Source organism: Lepidochelys olivacea, assembly GCF_965140295.1.
Source record: "Lepidochelys olivacea isolate rLepOli2 genome assembly, chromosome: 1".
In the NCBI taxonomy this organism is placed as follows: Eukaryota; Metazoa; Chordata; order Testudines; family Cheloniidae; genus Lepidochelys; species Lepidochelys olivacea.
In genome coordinates this window covers 4,483,333-4,500,973 of record NC_140411.1, presented here as the reverse complement: position 1 = coordinate 4,500,973, position 17,641 = coordinate 4,483,333, and the positions used below count along the sequence as shown (strand labels likewise).

The 17,641-nt window shown below is 44.5% G+C and overlaps 2 protein-coding genes across 2 annotated transcripts in view; one reads left to right on the top strand and one right to left on the bottom strand.

The window, feature by feature from the left end:
- The window catches only part of LOC311515999 (olfactory receptor 52P1-like), a gene marked incomplete at both ends in the record, with an annotated part of 160,942 nt that overhangs the window by 55,353 nt on the left and 87,948 nt on the right, over positions 1–17,641 (bottom strand). The window lies entirely within an intron of this gene.
- LOC311515950 (olfactory receptor 52P1-like) lies at positions 13,614–14,552 on the top strand (the record flags this gene model as incomplete). The annotated part of the gene is made up of 1 exon (XM_084619486.1): positions 13,614–14,552. The coding sequence occupies one exon, from the start codon at positions 13,614–13,616 to the stop codon at positions 14,550–14,552; it is 939 nt and encodes a 312-aa protein (XP_084475612.1).

Below are 17,641 nucleotides of genomic sequence, written 5' to 3'. Positions count from 1 at the left end.
TTCCTTGCGACACCTGGTTACCATGGCCTTTGCTGAGTCCTGACTCCCTCCTCTCCTCCATCCCCTCCTCCGTGAACCCCCTGTCTGCCACTCACTGAGTCCCTCCTCTCATCCACTCACCTTCCCTGTGGCCCCCCACCTCCCACATGCTGAGTCCCTCCTCTGCTCCACCCCCACCCACTGAGTCACAGATGGTCCCTGACTTGAACCTGGAACTTTTCCTGAGCCCTTAACAATAACTTTAATGCAGAAACAAGCAACTTACCAAACATGCTTTTATTTTTACTGCCTTTTGGGGCTTCTCAAACCAGAGATGCTGGGGCAGAGAGAGGTCAGACACAAGTCCCGCCCTAAAGAAATTGTTATCCTGATTGATCTCAACCTGTACTCCTCTGAGTTTGAGATTTCAGGAACTCTGTTGTCAGTTTTTCTTTGGTCCAAATGAGCTCACCTGTCCTTAGAGACCACAGGATGACTCCAGTTGAAACCACTGGAGGCTCATGGCCAGTGTAAATCAGGCCATTTTTTTAAGTCCCTACAGATGGATTTAGAGTGAACTCCAGGCCGTGTTGGGAGTTTTGTCATTGATCTCAATGAGATCAAGATTGCCACAGTTAGTGATTAACTTTCGGCTCCCAGCCGTGAAAATCACAGCTTTGGGTCCTGCTACAGAGAGAGCTGTTTTGTTAGGGTGCTGACAGAGCCCCCCATGTTCATGTTGCATTCTCATTTTGTTCTCCCCAAAGGCCAGTTTTTTTCTGCCCATAGGAGTGACCCCAGTGGGGGCAGAATTTGGCCAGTATGTGACCCATTCTTGCTGTGAACACTCTGGTAACACAGAAACCCACTGCAGAGACTTTCTCTGGAGTTCCCAATAGGGCAGTGAAGTTACTGAATTTGAAAACTGGAGCGAATCGGAGGATAATCCACATAAACTAAAAACAAAAACAAAAAAAAAGAATTAAGCTCCTGTGACAGACAGAAGGACACAGTAAGACACAAGGAACTGTCCTTAAAAACAAATATTTGTCTAAACTTTTGCCAATACATCCGTAGTTCCAATTTTACCATATAAATCCACTGATGTTTTTGACACTACTAAACATTCAATGTCACCGTGAAGGTGAATTCCTGCACAGATGGTCCCTGAATTGAACCTGGAACTTTTCCTGAGCCCTTAACAATAACTTTAATTCAGAAACAAGCAACTTACCAAAATCCTGTTCAACAGGGGTTGCTAATGAATGTACGAATCTCACATTCCTGACACTCAGCGTGCCAGTCAGCGACCTTTATGATTCAACTGAACAGTCCCTGCAGACTCTCCGTTTGGCCAGGGCTCCCGGACAATTCCCTAGGCTCTATGAGGAGTGGAAAGAGCAGAAAATAGACCCTGGAGAACTTCAGCTTGAGAGCCTCCCCCGGGAGTGGAGAATAATTGGCCGATAATCAGGGCTCAGATCGTTAAGGGATCCTGAGTGTAATGTACTGCCAACTGCACTGTGGGTGGCAATGCTGCCAGAAGATAGGGGACCAAGACCTATTTTTAATAAATTGTATCCGGGTACATGCTGCATACCGCCCATGCAATTGTAATGTCCCATCCATTAGTCTCTGAAAAATCAATGCCACTCCATGTAGGCCAAACGACGTGATCCTGAATTGACGAGAGCCAAAGGAGGTGAAAAGCTTTCTTCTCCCAGGATTCTGCCATCAAAGGCATTTGCCCGTATCCCTTTGTGAGGTCTAAAGTGGATATATATTTGGCAGCTGAAACTCTTCTAAGTGTTCATCTATTCTGTGCATCAGAAATTGATGCAGAAATGGATTGCTCACTGTGCGGCACACAGGGGGTGAGTAGGCGAGCCAGGGGTGGGGGGGATGATAAGCCAAGCACGCGGGCACTAAGTTCTTCCTGTCTTCCACCCCTTCCTCCATGGCCCTCCTCTCTGCCACTCACTGAGCCCCTCCTCTCCTATACCCTCATCCCCCAAGGCTGCTACCATATGCGACTCACCAGCGAAAAACAGAGCATATTTTTAAAAGTGGACCCTGAGCTCCTGGCCCCCTGTGTTCCAGCCCCCTTGGCAGAGCTGGTCCAGCATCACCAGGTACAGCAGCAGGAGGAGTCCGACAACGGGGCCAGGTATAGCAGCCAAATATCAACCAAAGAGCAGAGACGTGCGAATGCCATAGGCGATGAAGGGTGTGTCTACATTACAAATGTAAGCCAATTTTATTTAAATTAGCATAGAGCCTCTGATTTAATAAGTCAATTTTCCATGTCCCCACTATGCGCATTGTGCAGGCTGAGTGCATCTTCACTGCCAGGGCTTGCATCGACGCACGGAGCGCTGCACTGTGGAGAAATATCCCACTGTGCGTGGAGCCAAGTGGAATTTTGGGTTGGGCTTGCAATGCCTCATGTGACCACAACATTTGTGCTAGTGGTTATAGAAACATGGCATTAGCCTCCCACGATGCACTTATCTCCCTCCCTCCCTGAAATCAATAACAAACAAACCAAGGCTTTTTCACGCCTTTTTTCCAACGCCTGGCTTACCTGCGCAGATGCCACCGCACAGCAAGCATGGACCCCGCTCAGCTGTACACTGTTGTTGTGGGCATTACAAATCCCTGGCACCTTATCCTGCAGTATTTTCTCAGCCGAAGCAGGTTCCTCCAGGTGCAACGATAGGATGCAATGCAAGCAGCCCTGGTGGAAGCCGTAGGTGGAGCATTTTGCAGAGGCTGGTGACAATCGTGCGTCACCTTGACATGGTGGAGCACCACTTCTGGGCCCAGGAAGCAAGTACTGACTGGTAGAACCACATAGTTATGCTGCTTTGGGACGATGACCAGTGGCTGCAGAACTTTTGAATGCATAAGGGCACTTTAATGAAACTGAGAAGTGTTTTTTCCCAGCCCTGAAGCGCAGCTATACTAAAATGAGAGCTGTTCTGAGAGCTGAGAAGCGAGTGGCAATAGCTCAGTGGAAACTTGCAATGCCAGACTGCTACTGGCCAGTAGGGAATCAATTTGGAGAGGGCAAATCTACTGTGGGGTCTGCTGTGATCCAAGTAGCCAAAGCAATCAGTACTCTTCTACTAAATAGTGACTCTGGGAAACAGGCAGGACATAGTGGATGGTTTTGCCACAATGGGGTTCCCTCACTGTGGTGCGGCAATAACATGAACACATAATCCTATTTTGGCACCAGGCCACCCTGCCAAAGAGTATGTAAACCAAAAGGCATACTTCTCAAGAGTGTTGCAGGTGCTTGTGGATCACTGGGCCGTTTCCCCAACATCACCGTGGGATGATCCGGAAAGGTTCGTGAAACACACATCTTTAGGAACTCTGGTCTGTTCAGAAATCTGCAAGCAGAGACTCTCTTTCCAGGCAGCAAAATAATCATTGGTGATGTTGAAATGCCAGTCGTGATCCTGAGAGACCCAACCTGCCCCTTTCTCCCATGGCTCATGAAGCCATACACAGACAGCCTGGACAACAGTAAGGATTGGTCAAACCATAGGCTGAGCAAATACATAATGGTGGGGGAATGTGCCTTTGGATGTTTAAAAGCCCACTGGCATAGTTTGCTTGCTAGGTTAGACCTCAGTGAAAGCAATATCCCCAGTGTTATTGATGCCTGCTGTGTGCTCCATAATATCTGGGAAACAAAGCGAAAATCCATCGGGGTGTGGGGTTGACGCAGATCACATTGCAGCCAGACACCGGGGCAATAAGAAGAGCACATCGAGCTACACTGTGTCGCCATGTGGCTTTGAAATCTGGTTTCATCAATGACCCACAGTAATGTCACATTTATGTGTGTTCTTCCTTACCAAGCTGTCCCCTACACCCGCACTAACCACTGTTGGCTCAACGAATAAAGAGCCTTTTCTGCTCATTCCATTAACTTTTATTATGATCACAAATGAGAGACAACAAAGAAAAGTAAGATAACCTGGGGCAAAAGAGCTGATAAAACTGGGGCCGGGGTGTATGGGGAGATGTCAGCAAACCAGTAAAGTTCCTGAAACCACTATGGCATGTTGCGAAAAGCAGCCAAGTCAGAAGGCCGTGTAAAGTGGCCTGGTAGCAAACTCAGCTTCACCAAGGCAGGAGGGGAGGGTGTTTTGAGTGCCACAGAAAGGGCAGCTTGACCCCCCGTCCTTCCTGACAAGAAGTGTCTTGAAGTTGCTGATACACGCATTTTAGAAGAGCAGGATGTGCCCTCAGGAATGTGTCTAACAGGGTCTCAAGGCTGTAAACTCTGGAAAAACCCACACCAGGTTAATGAATAATCAGAAGGAAGCCTCTTGCTTGAGCATTGGAACTGCTTGCTTAACAAGTTTTCCTTAAGGGACATGTCATTCTGTTACTAATGTATAAATAAGGTGGAAAAGTTTGAGGACTCTTTGGGATAGGACTCTCCCTCTGGATGCATCTTGTGGTCCCCACTGGTAGAAGGGCTGCTGCTGTGACACTCGAGAGCCACACTCAGCTTTGGTCATTATCAAGGGTTGGGGGTGTTTTACGACCCTGTTGCAGACGTGTGTCAGTGCTTGAGACCAAGTAAAATGTATCTTTAAGTGAAAGTGCTCTTGTGTCATCCTGCTTGTGCCGGCCACCTATCGGTCGGACGGCCGTGTCTCCTCTGGTTTATTTCCTGACACCACCTCACACAGAGTAAAAGTTACCAAGAGCTCTGGGTTGAAAGAAGCCTAGGTAACAGGGGGACAAGGACAGCTTGCTTACAATTGCACTGCAATATGAGAGAATCACAGAATAACACAACCGCAAGGAAACTTGAGAGGTCATCTAGTCCAGTTCCCTGCACTCGTGGCAGGACTAAGTATTATCTAGACCATTCCTGACAGGTGTTTGTCTAACCTGCTCTTAAAAATCTCCAATGATGGAGATTCCACAACCTCACTGGGCAATTTATTCCAGTGCTTCACCACCCGGACAGTTAAGAAGTTTTTCCTAATGGCCAACCTAAACCTCCCTTGTTGCAGTTTAAGCCCATTGCTTCTTGTCCTATCATCAGAGGTTAAGAAAAAAACAGTTTTTCTTCCTTCTCCTTATAACAACCTTTACATACTGAAAGCTCAGTCTTCTCTTTTCCAAATTAAAAAAAGCCCAATTTTTTTAACCTTCCCTCAGAGGTCATGTTTTCTAAATCTTTAATCATTTTTGTTGTTCTTCTCTGGACTTTCTCCAATTGGTCCACATCTTTCCTGAAATGTGGCACCCAGAACTGGACACAATACTCCAGTTGAGGCCTAATCAGCGTGGAGTAGAAGGGAAGAATTACTTTTCATGTCTTGCTTACAGCACTCCTGCTAATACATCCCAGAAGGATGTTCAATGCTAGCCATGGTAGTGAAAAAGCACTCCATTGACCTAATATGCATAATGTGGACACGCACCTTCAACTTTATAAAATCTGACTCTAAAGGTCGACTTAAATAAATTCAACCTAATTTTGGCATTCCTTACAATGATCAGGTGGTGGTAGCATTGGGATGTCTGGAGCAGGTGGTGGCAGCATTGGGATGTCTTGTTAGTTCTCCACCTGACTAGACCAGCCCAGACCACCAACTGGGGGCACAACCTGATGGCTGGAAAGGATTGGCCCAAGGACCCGCTTTAGGGGGTAGCAAATAGGGCAATTGCTTGGGGCCACACATCAGAGGGGGTGTGTCACAAAGTTAAATCAAATCATATCTTTTGAGTCACTGTGGGTATTGTAATGCAAGTATCACCATAATTTAATTTCTAAATGTCAAAATAAATCACACTAAAGCAGAGGTTTTCAAACTATGGGTAGCACCCTCCTATGGGGTATGGAGGAATGTTTGGGGGAGATGGTGACTGGCAATGTCAGGTGTTTGGGGCTTCAGCCCTGGACAACAGTGCTCAGGGTTCGGCCCCCGGGCAATGGGACCACTTCTTAGCTTCAGACCTAGGCCCAAGCGAGTCTAATACCAGTCTTGATTACAGCAGAGTTAAGGCCACCATCCTTGATTATATGGATGTCATGAAAAGACACTCTGGTGTTCCTTTCATGAACAGAAATATCTACCACGGGCCAGAAACCCGGTGATAGCCCAAGACTGGTGGAACACTGCTTGTGGTGCCTAAAACCTGAGATCAGCACCCGCCACGACTGGACTCCCTGCCCATCCTGGCTAATAGCCACTGACGGACTCTTTGGACCCATCCCGTGGAACTCTTTGCCAGAGGATGTTGGGCAGGACAAGATTATAATTGGTGCCTACTGCCTTTGTGCCTTGAATAACCTGAGTTCCACCGAATGTGTCTGAACATCTCCCTCCACCCTCCCCATTCTAATTATAGCCTGTCAGCGACTCTAGCAGCCCACAAGCCTCAGGGCACATGCTGATCACTGAAGGGGGCTCAGGAAGCTGCTCTTCCCCGTGACATGATATTGCACGATGAGGGTTTATGACTGATCAGGGGCAATCTGTGCTGCCCTCGGTCAGAGAGAGGCTATCAAATGGGAGTGCCTATTACTCCGTGTTTGAAACAAGGATGTGTGAGAGCCTTTCCATGTGCATGTTGTGTTTTCAGGGATTCAGCACAGAGCACGTCAGCTGCAAGGAGGAGGGGATGGTCAGGTTCTATGACGATGGTCAGCCGCACGGAAATGCTGATAGATAAATTCTTACACCTAAACTTTTACTCTTCCTTTTCTCTCTCTGGTTTCAGTAGTGCTGGACAACTCTATCAAGTCTGCAAGACTCTGTTTGCTCTCACAATCCCAGCCACTGTTATTGGCAAATAATATCTTCACTACCGGGGGAGGCTTTCAGGCTGAAGTTCTCCAGGGTCTATTTTCTGCTTTTCCCAAGGCTCATGGAGACAAGAGAATTGTCTAGGAGTCCTGGCCAACCTAGAGTCTGCCGGGACTGTACAGAGGAATCATAATTGTCACTGTCCAGCACCCTGAGGGTCAGACATGTGAGATTCATATGCTGATTCTCAGGGCTCTGCCTTCCTGTTGAGGTAAGGAGATTTCGTCTCTCTGTTGAGTGGGATTGCGGTGAGTTGCCTGTTTCTGCAATAAAGTTAGTGCTGAGGGCTCAGGAAGGGTTCCAGGTACAAGTCAAAAACCAGCTAGGCAGGAATTCACCAGCACGGCAACTTGAACTCTTTAGTATTGTCAGAAACGCCAAGGGATTTACCTGGGAAAATTGGAACTACAAAGGTATTGGAAATAATTAAGACAAATATTTGCTTTTAAGGTCAGTTCCTTGTCTCTTCTTGTGTTCTTCTATTTGTCTCAGTAGCTTCCTTTTTTTGGGCTGTCTGGTTTTCTGGTTCTCTCCAGTTTTCCAGTTCAGCAACTTCACTGCCCTGTTAGGTGCAATCTTGGTCCCACTGAGATCAGTGGCAAAACTCCTAACTTCACCAGCATTTCACCCTAACTCCACATGTAGGGACTTAAATAAATGGCCTGCGTTCACCAACCATGAGCCTCCGGTGTCTGAAACTGGAGTCATCCCGTGGCCTCTAAGATGGTGTAAGCTCATTTGGAACAAAGAAGAACTGACAGGGGAGTTGCTCAGATCTCAAACGCCCAGGCTTAAAATTACAGAACAGTCAGGATACAAAAATATTTCAGGGCGGGAGAGGGGTCAGTATTTAATATTGGTAGCCAGACACTGAACAAGATTGTTTTGAATAACATGTGCCTTACTTCGGATGTAGTTTCAGAGTAGCAGCCGTGTTAGTCTGTATCCACAAAAAGAACAGGAGTACTTGTGGCACCTTAGAGACTAACCAATTTATTTGAGCATGAGCTTTTGTGAGTTACAGCTCACTTCATCGGATGCATGCAGTGGAAAATACAGTGGGGAGATTTATATACACAGAGAACATGAAACAATGGGTGTTACCATACACACTGTAAGGAGAGTGATCAAGTAAGGTGAGCTATTACCAGTAGGAGAGCAGGGGGGGAAAAACCTTTTGTAGTGATAATCAAGGTGGGCCATTTCCAGCAGGTGAGTGGGGAGGGGGGAACCTTTTGTAGTGATAATCAAGGTGGGCCACCTTCAAACGTTCTTGTCAACTGCTGGAAATGGCCCACCTTGATTATCACTACAAATGGTTTTTTCCCTCTCGCTCTCCTGCTGGTATTAGCTCACCTTACCTGATCACTCTCCTTACAGTGTGTATGGTAACACTCATTGTTTCATGTTCTCTGTGTATATAAATCTCCCCACTGTATTTTCCACTGAATGCATCCAATGAAGTGAGCTGTAGCTCACGAAAGCTTCTGCTCAAATAAATTTGTTAGTCTCCAAGGTGCCACAAGTCCAAGTGTGACTGGTACTATCGGGGAATTTGTTGACCCAATTTGCAGTTACTGTGGAACGCACCCCACAGCTCCTCCTCTGCAGGAAGTGAGCTGCCTCCTGGCACACCTGCTCCCTTGCCCGGGGGTAATCGGTGACTGTGTCTCACTGTACAGTAATCTCACACAGAGACGAATGCAAAGGCACCCGTGGTGCTGCTCTTGTTACACCCCTACACACTGTGCAGCTTGGCGGACAGCTACACAGGAACAACGCACAAGCTGAGAAGTAGCCACATTATATAATGGAAGCAGGCAACCCTGACACGTGAGGGCCGAGATCAATACAGCTGCCATGTGCAGGAGCCAGTGGCAGTTGCCTGAAACAGTGGGACACAGACAATAAACCCAGGACTCTCTGTAATCGTTTGTTAGCTACTAGCCATTCACAGGAAAGGTTGTACATTCCTCAGTGTGGAGATTTCATGGGCTCAAGTCATTATTTTTCTCACCTAAAATGTTCATCCATGCAGTGCCTCATGGGATTCCTCAGCTTCATGAAATACACACATAATGTAATGTTTTCAAGTTGCCACCCTCACATGAGACTTTGTCGCCATAGGGCTACATTTACCATGGCCATGAACAGAAAAAAGACTTCAGTAAGCTCAGGCACAGCCCTGAAAGCAAAATGCCTCCAGCTGACTCCTGGGGACATGTTTTTAGATTCCAAGGCCAGAAGAGATCATTGTGATCATCTAGTCTGACTTTCTGTAGAGCACAGGCTGGAGAATTTCCCTAAAATTATTTCTAGGGCAGATCTTTTAGAGAAATATCCATCCTTAGTTTAAAACTTCTCAGTGATGGAGAATCTGCCATGACCCTTGGTAAATTGTTCCAATGTTTAATTACTCTCACCGTTTTAAAAATGTATGCCTTATTTCCAGTCAGAAATGTATCATGCTACATCTGTGTATGCCAGACTGAAAAGCCTGTAGTTAACTAGTTGTTCCCCATGTAGGTACTTAGAGACTATTGTCAAGTCACCCCTTAGCCACCTTTGCTAAACTAAATAGATTGAGCTCCTTAAGTCTATCACTATAAGGCAGGTTTTTTTGATATTTTAATAATTCTTGTGACTCTTCTCTGAACCCTCTTGAATGTATCAACATCCATCTTTAATCCTGGACACCAGAACTGGGCACAGGCTTCCAGCAGCAGTCGCACCAGAGTGAAATAAAGAGGTAAAATAACTTCTCCACCTGTCCTTGAGATTCCCCTGGTTATCATCCCAAGATCACATTGGCTCTTTTGGCTGCAGGGTCACACTGGGAACTCATGTTTAGCTAATTATTCCTTCAGGCCCCCAAATCTTATTCAGAGTCATTGTGCTTCCCACTATAGTCTCCCATCATGTCAGCTTTGACGACATTCTTTGTACCTAGATGGATCTATCTACACAGCTATATTAGAAGACACATAGTTTTCTTCGACCAGTTTATCAACGAATCCAGATTGCTCTGAATCAGCGACCTGTCCTCTTCATTATTTACGATCACCCAACTTTTGTGTCATCTGCAAACTTTATATCTATATTGAGGCATGAGAAGGGTTGGCAGCTGAGTTGCTGACAATTGTCTCTGCTTACATCATCTGTTAAGTTTAAAAAGGTATGAACTTAGGAAGGTCCCTATGCTATCTTGCTTTAACACATCATATGTGGACCTTATGTTTTAGCTCATCACCATCTATCTAGGTGACAGGTCCTGAACATAGGTGAGCCAACTTTGCTATCTGGGTGAATGGTCCCAGACATGTATATGATAACTTTGCCTTAGTGCAACATACAGGCTGTGGCCTTTAAGTCCTTTATGTTACAGCCAAACTACTTTACTATAAACCTGTTATAACTTTTTATAATAAAACAAATAATAAAAACCATAAGGAAATAAGAAATCTGTAGGAAAATATATCTCTATAGGCAAGCAAGCAGGTTAGCCCTATAGGCTACATGGGGAAAGGAGAAAAGGTCAAATGTGGGGCCATTGTGTTCTGTTCTATACCCTTAGTCCCTGGAGAACACAAGTCCAGGCATGTCTGCTGGGCACTGTTGTGCTGCCAGGCAAGGTTGAGTAATTCCTGTGATATGACCTTGTGCAAGCCAGGCATTGCATTGTAGCTCATTTGCTGGACAATGGATGTTGATGATTGTTTGACACCTGCCCAGGCTTTGTTTACTTTTTCTTGCTGTTCTCTCTGTGGAGCTGCTGATTCCCAGCTCACAGCATGATTAAGTGACAACCATCAAATGCACTCTCATAACTTCATATGCACTAATGCTTACATATTTAGATAGAACAATGACTTTCAGCAAATCATAACCTTTCCCTGATACCTCACATGGCCTGCTATATAAGCAATATCACAATTATATATCAATGAGGAATATGGGTGTTACAGGGCACTCCTGATATAATCAGTATCACACTTATGTCTCAGACAAAGCTGGGTACCTGCAAGAAAGTGGCTCACCCAAAGAAACACAGGAAGTAACAGAGGTGCAGGCCTGTAGCGATAAATACCAAGATGCCTGTGCCCTTCATGCTGATTCTGTTGAGCAAAAAGTCATAGCCCAGCATGATAATGTCTCTTTCCTTGGGAAAAAGCTGGCTCCTTTCCAAAGTGGGCCTTGCATCATAGATCAGACCTATGGTCCATCCAATCCAGTTTCCTCTCTCTGACAGTGACAGCCATAGGTGCTGCAGAAGAAGGTGAAAGAAACCCTGCAGTGGGTGGATGGGGGGATGACCTGACCATCGGGAGAGTGTCACCTGAATGCCTAACAGCTAGAGATTGGCTTGTGCCCTGAAACACATGGGTGTATAGGCTTTCCAAAATATTGATTTGGCTGTAACTATTGTAACTGGTTAGTCCCACTATCCATGTAAATGACCAAACCCTTCCTGATTCTTGCTTAGCTCATGGCCTCAACTACCTCTTGTGACAATGAGTCCCTCAGTCTAATTAGGCATTGAGTGAAGAGAGTAGTATTTATTATCAGTTTTGAATTGGCCACATTTCAGTTTAATTGAATGTCTTCTTGATCTTGTGTAATAAGATGGGGGAACACATTCTCAATGTACTCTGTATGAGTCAGTATTTTATAGATTTTTCTCATGTCCCCTCTTATTCAACTCTTTTATAAGGCAACCATCCCAGTCTTATTAATCTCTCTCAGTTTGAGAGTTTCCCTAGGCTCTTGACTATTCTCTTTGCCCTTCCCTGAACCCCTGTAGTTCTGCAATATCCTCTGTGAGGAGGGTGCCCAGGACTAGACAGGGGAGTCCAGAGGAGGGTGAAACATTGACTGACTGATCTCATGGCATTGTATTTACAAGATGAGTCCCCATCCCACACAGAAGACAAGAAAAGAGCACATTTAGTGCCCGCTTATACAAATGGAAATAAGGACAACCCAGGAAATTACAGACCGGTCAACTTAACTTTTGTACCCAGAAAGATAGTGTAGCAAATAATTAAGGAATCCATTTGCAAACATCTAAAAGATAATAAGGTGATAAGCAATAGTCAGCATAGATTTGTAAAGAAAAAATCATGTCAAACCAACCTGATAGCCTTCTTCTTGTAGATAGGGGGAAAATGGAAGAAATGGTTTGTCTTGATTTCAGTAAATCATTAGACACGGTCTCACACGACCTTTTCATAAACAAACTAGGAAAATACAACCTTGATGGAGCTACTATAAAGTGGGCGCATAACTTGCCGGATAACTGTTCCCAGAACGTAGTTATCAATGGGTCACAGTCAGGCTGGAAGGGCATAAGGAGTGGGGTTACACAGGATCAGTTCTGGGTCCAATTCTGTTCAATATCTTCATCAATGATTTATATCATGGCATAGAGAGTACACTTATAAAGTTTGCAGATGATACCAAGCTGGGAGAGGTTGCAAGTGCTTTGGAGGATAGGATGAATATTCAAAATGATCTGGACAATGTGGAGAAATGGTTTGAGGTAAATAGGATGAAATTCAATAAGGACAAATGCAAAATACTCCACTTAGGAAGGAACAATCAGATGCACACACACAGAATGGGAAAAGACTCCCTATGAAGGAGTACTGCAGAACAGGATCTAGGGGTCATAATGGACCACAAGTTAAATATGAGTCAACAGTGTAACACTGTTGGCAAAAAAGCAAACATCATTCTGGGATATATTAGTAGGAGTGTTGTAAGCAAGACACAAGAAGTAATTCTTCCACTCTACTCCGCGCTGATTAGGCCTCAACTGGAGTATTGAGTCCAGTTCTGGGCACGATATTTCAGGAAAGAGATGGACAAATTTGAGAGATTCCATAGAAGAGCAACAAGGATGATTAGGGGTCTGGAAAACCTGACCTATGAGAGAAGATTGAAAGAATTGGGTCTGTTTAGTCTGGAAAAGGGAAGACTGAGAGGGAACATGAAAACCATTTTCAAGTACCTAAAAGGTTGTTACAAGGAGGAGGGAAAAAATTGTTCTCCTTAACCTCTGAAGATAGGACAAGAAGCAATGAGCTTAAATTGCAGCAAGGGAGGTTTGGTTTGGACATTAGGAAAAACTTCCTAACTGTCAGGGTGGTTAGGCACTGGAATAAATTGTCTAGGGAGGTTGTGGAATCTCTATCACTGGAGATTTTTAAAAGCAGGTTAGACAAACTCCTTTCAGGGATGGTCTCGATGGTGACTGGTCCTGCCGTGAGTACAGAGGACTGGACTTGATGACCTCGAGAGGTCCCTTCCTGTCCTATGATTCCATGATTCTCTTGGATCCCAATGTTTTGCTTAGTTTCTGTCTATGCTTGCACTGTGAGCAGGGTTTCACAGAGCTGTGTACCATGATGCCCAGGTCTCTGTCCTGAGTTCAGACAGTTAAATTAGGATCTTGTGAGGTGTTTGTGGGGTTTACGTTTTCCCCTCAAATTGGCGTACACGTTGCAGTTATTAACATCAAAATTCACCTGCCATCATGTTGCCCATCCACCTGGCTTGGTTAGCTCCCTCTGAGGACTTCTCTGGCCTTGACTATGACCTAAATAATCTGGTGCCATCTATAAATGTTGCCACCTCACTGCTCAATCCCTCTTTCTAGATTGGTAATAACTATAAAATATTTACTGTACTATTTGTTATAAACTGTGTTACTCCATGGCTGTGCTTCTCTCCCTTTGCAGACACCTTGAACATTTCTAAGCCCAATCAATGCATCAACCTCATCTCATGGCATCTTTCAACCTCACCCCCTCTGACCCTTCAACATTCATCCTTATGGGCATCCCTGGCCTGGAAGCTGCCCATATCCTGATGTCCATCCCTTTGTCTATGTTCTACATTATCAGCCTGTTGGGAAATTTCATGGTTCTGTTTGTTGTAGGGAAAGAACAGACCCTGCACAAGCCAATGTACCTGCTGCTCTGCATGCTGGAGCTCACAGACATCAGCACTTCTACCTCCGTTGTGCCTAAGGCACTGTGTATATTTTGGTTCAATCTGAAAGGCATTACTGTGGATGGTTGCCTCACCCAGATGTTCTTCCTTCATGTGTTTTCTGTTATGCACTCATCTATCCTTGTGACAATGGCCTTCGATCGCTACGTTGCCATATGTAACCCTCTGAGATACTCCACCATCCTCACCAACGCACGAATAGCTAAGCTAGGGCTCGTGGGTTTGTTAAGAGCTGTTCTCTTCATTCTGCCCCTGCCCCTGCTCCTGAAGAGGCAGCCATTCTGCACCAACCGCATTATCCCCCACACATACTGCGAACACATAGCTGTGGCGAAGATATCCTGTGGGGACATCACAGTCAACAAGATGTATGGCTTGGTGATAGCAGTTACAGTTATCGGGTTAGACCTGATGCTCATTGCCCTGTCCTATGGTCTCGTCATCAGGGCCATCCTCAGAATCTCCACCAAGAAAGCCCACCAGAAAGCCCTCAACACCTGTACAGCCCACATCTGTGTGATGCTGATGTCTTATACTCCCTCCCTCTTCTCCAAGTTGACACACCGGTTCAGTCAGGGCATCGCTCCCCATGTCCACATCATCTTGGCCAACCTCTATCTCCTCATTCCCCCCATGCTCAATCCTATCATTTATGGGGTCAAAACCAAAGAGCTTCGTGACAAAATGGTCAAGTACATCTGCAGAAGGTGATCACTGGGGGCCACTGACTTTAAACCTGCATAACAAGAGGAGGAAGGGTATCCCCTCATCAGTCAAGTACGCTCTGCTTCATTTTGGCTGAGCTCAGCATTGTGGAAGTTCAGTCTGAGAATGTCTTCACACCTAACATCATATCACTCTATCACCAAGCACTGCTCCTTGTGCTGCTGAATTCTATCTTAACATCACCTGATCTCTTTCAATGTCACCCATCAGCCCGCATCCCTATACTCATTGTCACTCAGACTTTTCGTGATTTCCACACCACCAGCAGATAGTGCAGCTTTATAAAGTAAGGTGGCTTGCCTTTAGCCCCTTTGTGAACAGGGTTCTTGGTCAGTTTGACAAATGGAAGCTGCACTTGCTGATAGCCAAGACAAAAAAAAACAAACTACGCTGCTGAACTTCTTTATCATATGTGCAGTGATCTGGTGAGCAAAATGTACCTGATTTTTCTTCGTCCAATCCTTCAGGAAGCTTGGATGATAAACCAAATATTTCAGTTTGAAAATGCTAACACAGGAAAGCTAATGCAGGAATTAAGGACATTTTACTAAAACTTATTGGTGAGAGTTGTGAAAACGTGTTTTTGAGAACAGGACTTCTGTGTTAAACTATGATATCACCTTTGAGTCAAACTTCTTACCACTTTGTGCAGTCAATTTTGGAATTGCTTTCAGGTGGACCTTTCAAAACACACACTAACCCTTCCCATTGTCAAAAATGTCAAAAGTAGACGTCAAGATTTCATTTTGGAGTTCATGAAACAGATGAAACAGAGATTGCCACCAAACATCAAGGTGATTAAATCACTTGCAGTACTAAGTACTTCATGACCTATATGGGCTGATATCTCATTTTTGCCATTGTTTTGTGGAGGCTTGGACAATTGAGGAAGCAATGGAGTGTTTTGCTTCTGGTTCATTGGCCTCATACTCAGGACAACCAAGTAGAGCAGTTTGGGGTTGAAGTTCTCAAACACATGGATGCTGCTGAGGATAAAAACTTTAGTGAATTTTGCTCAGTTCTTCTTTCATTGCTGTCCCTACCTTTTAGCGGTGCTACAGTTGAAAGACTGTTTTCTCAAATGAACTTGATAAAAACAAAACTGCACAACAAGATGCAAGAGGAACTTTTAGCAAACATTCTTTATGTTAGGGTGTATATTGTTGACTTGAATTTATTGGCTTCTTTAATTATGGCTCCCCAATTATCTGATCAGAAGAGATTTGGTTCTTTTCCCAATTCAGGCAACAGGATTAGAAAACTTAGAGAATTCAATTACATGAGTAGACTCTCAGGTTGCATGTGGCAAGGACACTTATACTGAGGACAAAACCAGAATATTAAGATATTTATTAAAATGAATGAAAGAATAATAAATGATATAAAACATAGAGTCACAAAGAAGTAATACAGTTATATGAGCACTGGTGGTAACATCTCTATTCTTCAAGACTAAACTAGTATACCCCTACCCTTCCCGGAATACCTGGTCGTCAGAAACAGAGCACCAGCCTCATCTCTGGCATGCAGAATGAATATGATGGTCCAGGCTTCCCAAGTTGGTTGGGATTAGGTTCGAGTGTTAAGTAGCTAAGCTATACTGAAAAAAAGGAGCTGATAGTTTGATAGGAGATAGAAAGAATGGCTCTCCTGCATGGTTATTCACCCTCTGATAGGGTCCTGGCACTGTCTTAATTAGGGCCCAATCTACCATATCCAAAACTTATTTCCTCACCCAGATAATTCTTTGGGTACACTTACTCTATAGGCTAACATATTATGACATATATCATGGAAGATATGACACATATTCATGGAAGATAGGTCCATCACTAGCTATTAGCCATGATGGGCAGGGATGGTGACCCCAGCCTCCATTTGCCAGAAGCTGGGATTGGATGCCAGGGCATGGACCACTTGATGATTCCCTGTTCTGTTCATTCACTTTGGGGCACCTGCCATTGGCCACTGTCAGAGGACAGGATACTGGGCTTGTCGTACTGACTTTCTCTAGCTAATCATGCACAATACAGGCCTGTAGGTTCCTTGCATTTCAGCCAACTACGATGAATAACTATTATGCATAATATATACTGCAATTCAACATAAAAAAAGCAAGAAAATAATATAATCAATAAAACCAATAAAGAAAACATATTCTGCAATCTAGCAATCTAGCAAACTGGCCTTATGGGCTACAAATCCCCCCTTCGATAGGGTGATTGCATAAAACCCCCATCACATAGATGAAGGGGTGGATAGCGGATGTGTGCCGACATGCCATGAGTGCAGGGGAATGGACAAGATGACCTCTTGAGGTCCCGTCCAGTGCCATGATTCCATGTTCCACATTAATTTCCACCTCTCAGGATGGAGGCAGGATTTCATAATGGTGTTCTACCTTCTGATATATCTCTAGCATAGACATTTTGGATACATATTTACCAGGATCAATATCTGTTGACTGTATGGGCAATTGCTCTCTTTCTTTTAATTTGTTAATCTTACATTGTATATATCCTAAAATAATTCTTATTGCAATACCATGTACAGTAATCCATCCCTTTAATCCAACTTCTTCCCAGGGGACATTTACAGTCTGATCTCCCTGCACCTAATCATTGGACAATAGCTTGTTTAGCCTCATCCATGTCATTTGTAATTGAATGAGATGTGTTTACTTTTGAGTTAATAGACGCATGGAACTGGAAGGGCCCTCGAGATGTCATCAAGTCCAGTCCCCTGCACTCATGGCAGGACCAGCTCCATCTATAACAACCAGACAAGTGTTTGTCCAACCTGCTATTAAAAATCTCTAATCATGGAGATTCTACAACCTCCCTAGGCAATGTATTCCAGTGCCAAACCACCCTGACAGTTTGGAAATTTTTCCTTTCATTTGTTACTTGATGTATAGATCGATGTGTTAATAATAAATAATAATTAATAATAAAAAACCTTTGTTTAATAGATTGGGCTACTTTTAGGTTAGTATGTATGTGGCTTTGGGGCTATTAATGCAGTAGAAATCTGGCAACGCAGGTAGGGGTCAGAGAAGCAGCCCAGCGGAGCCA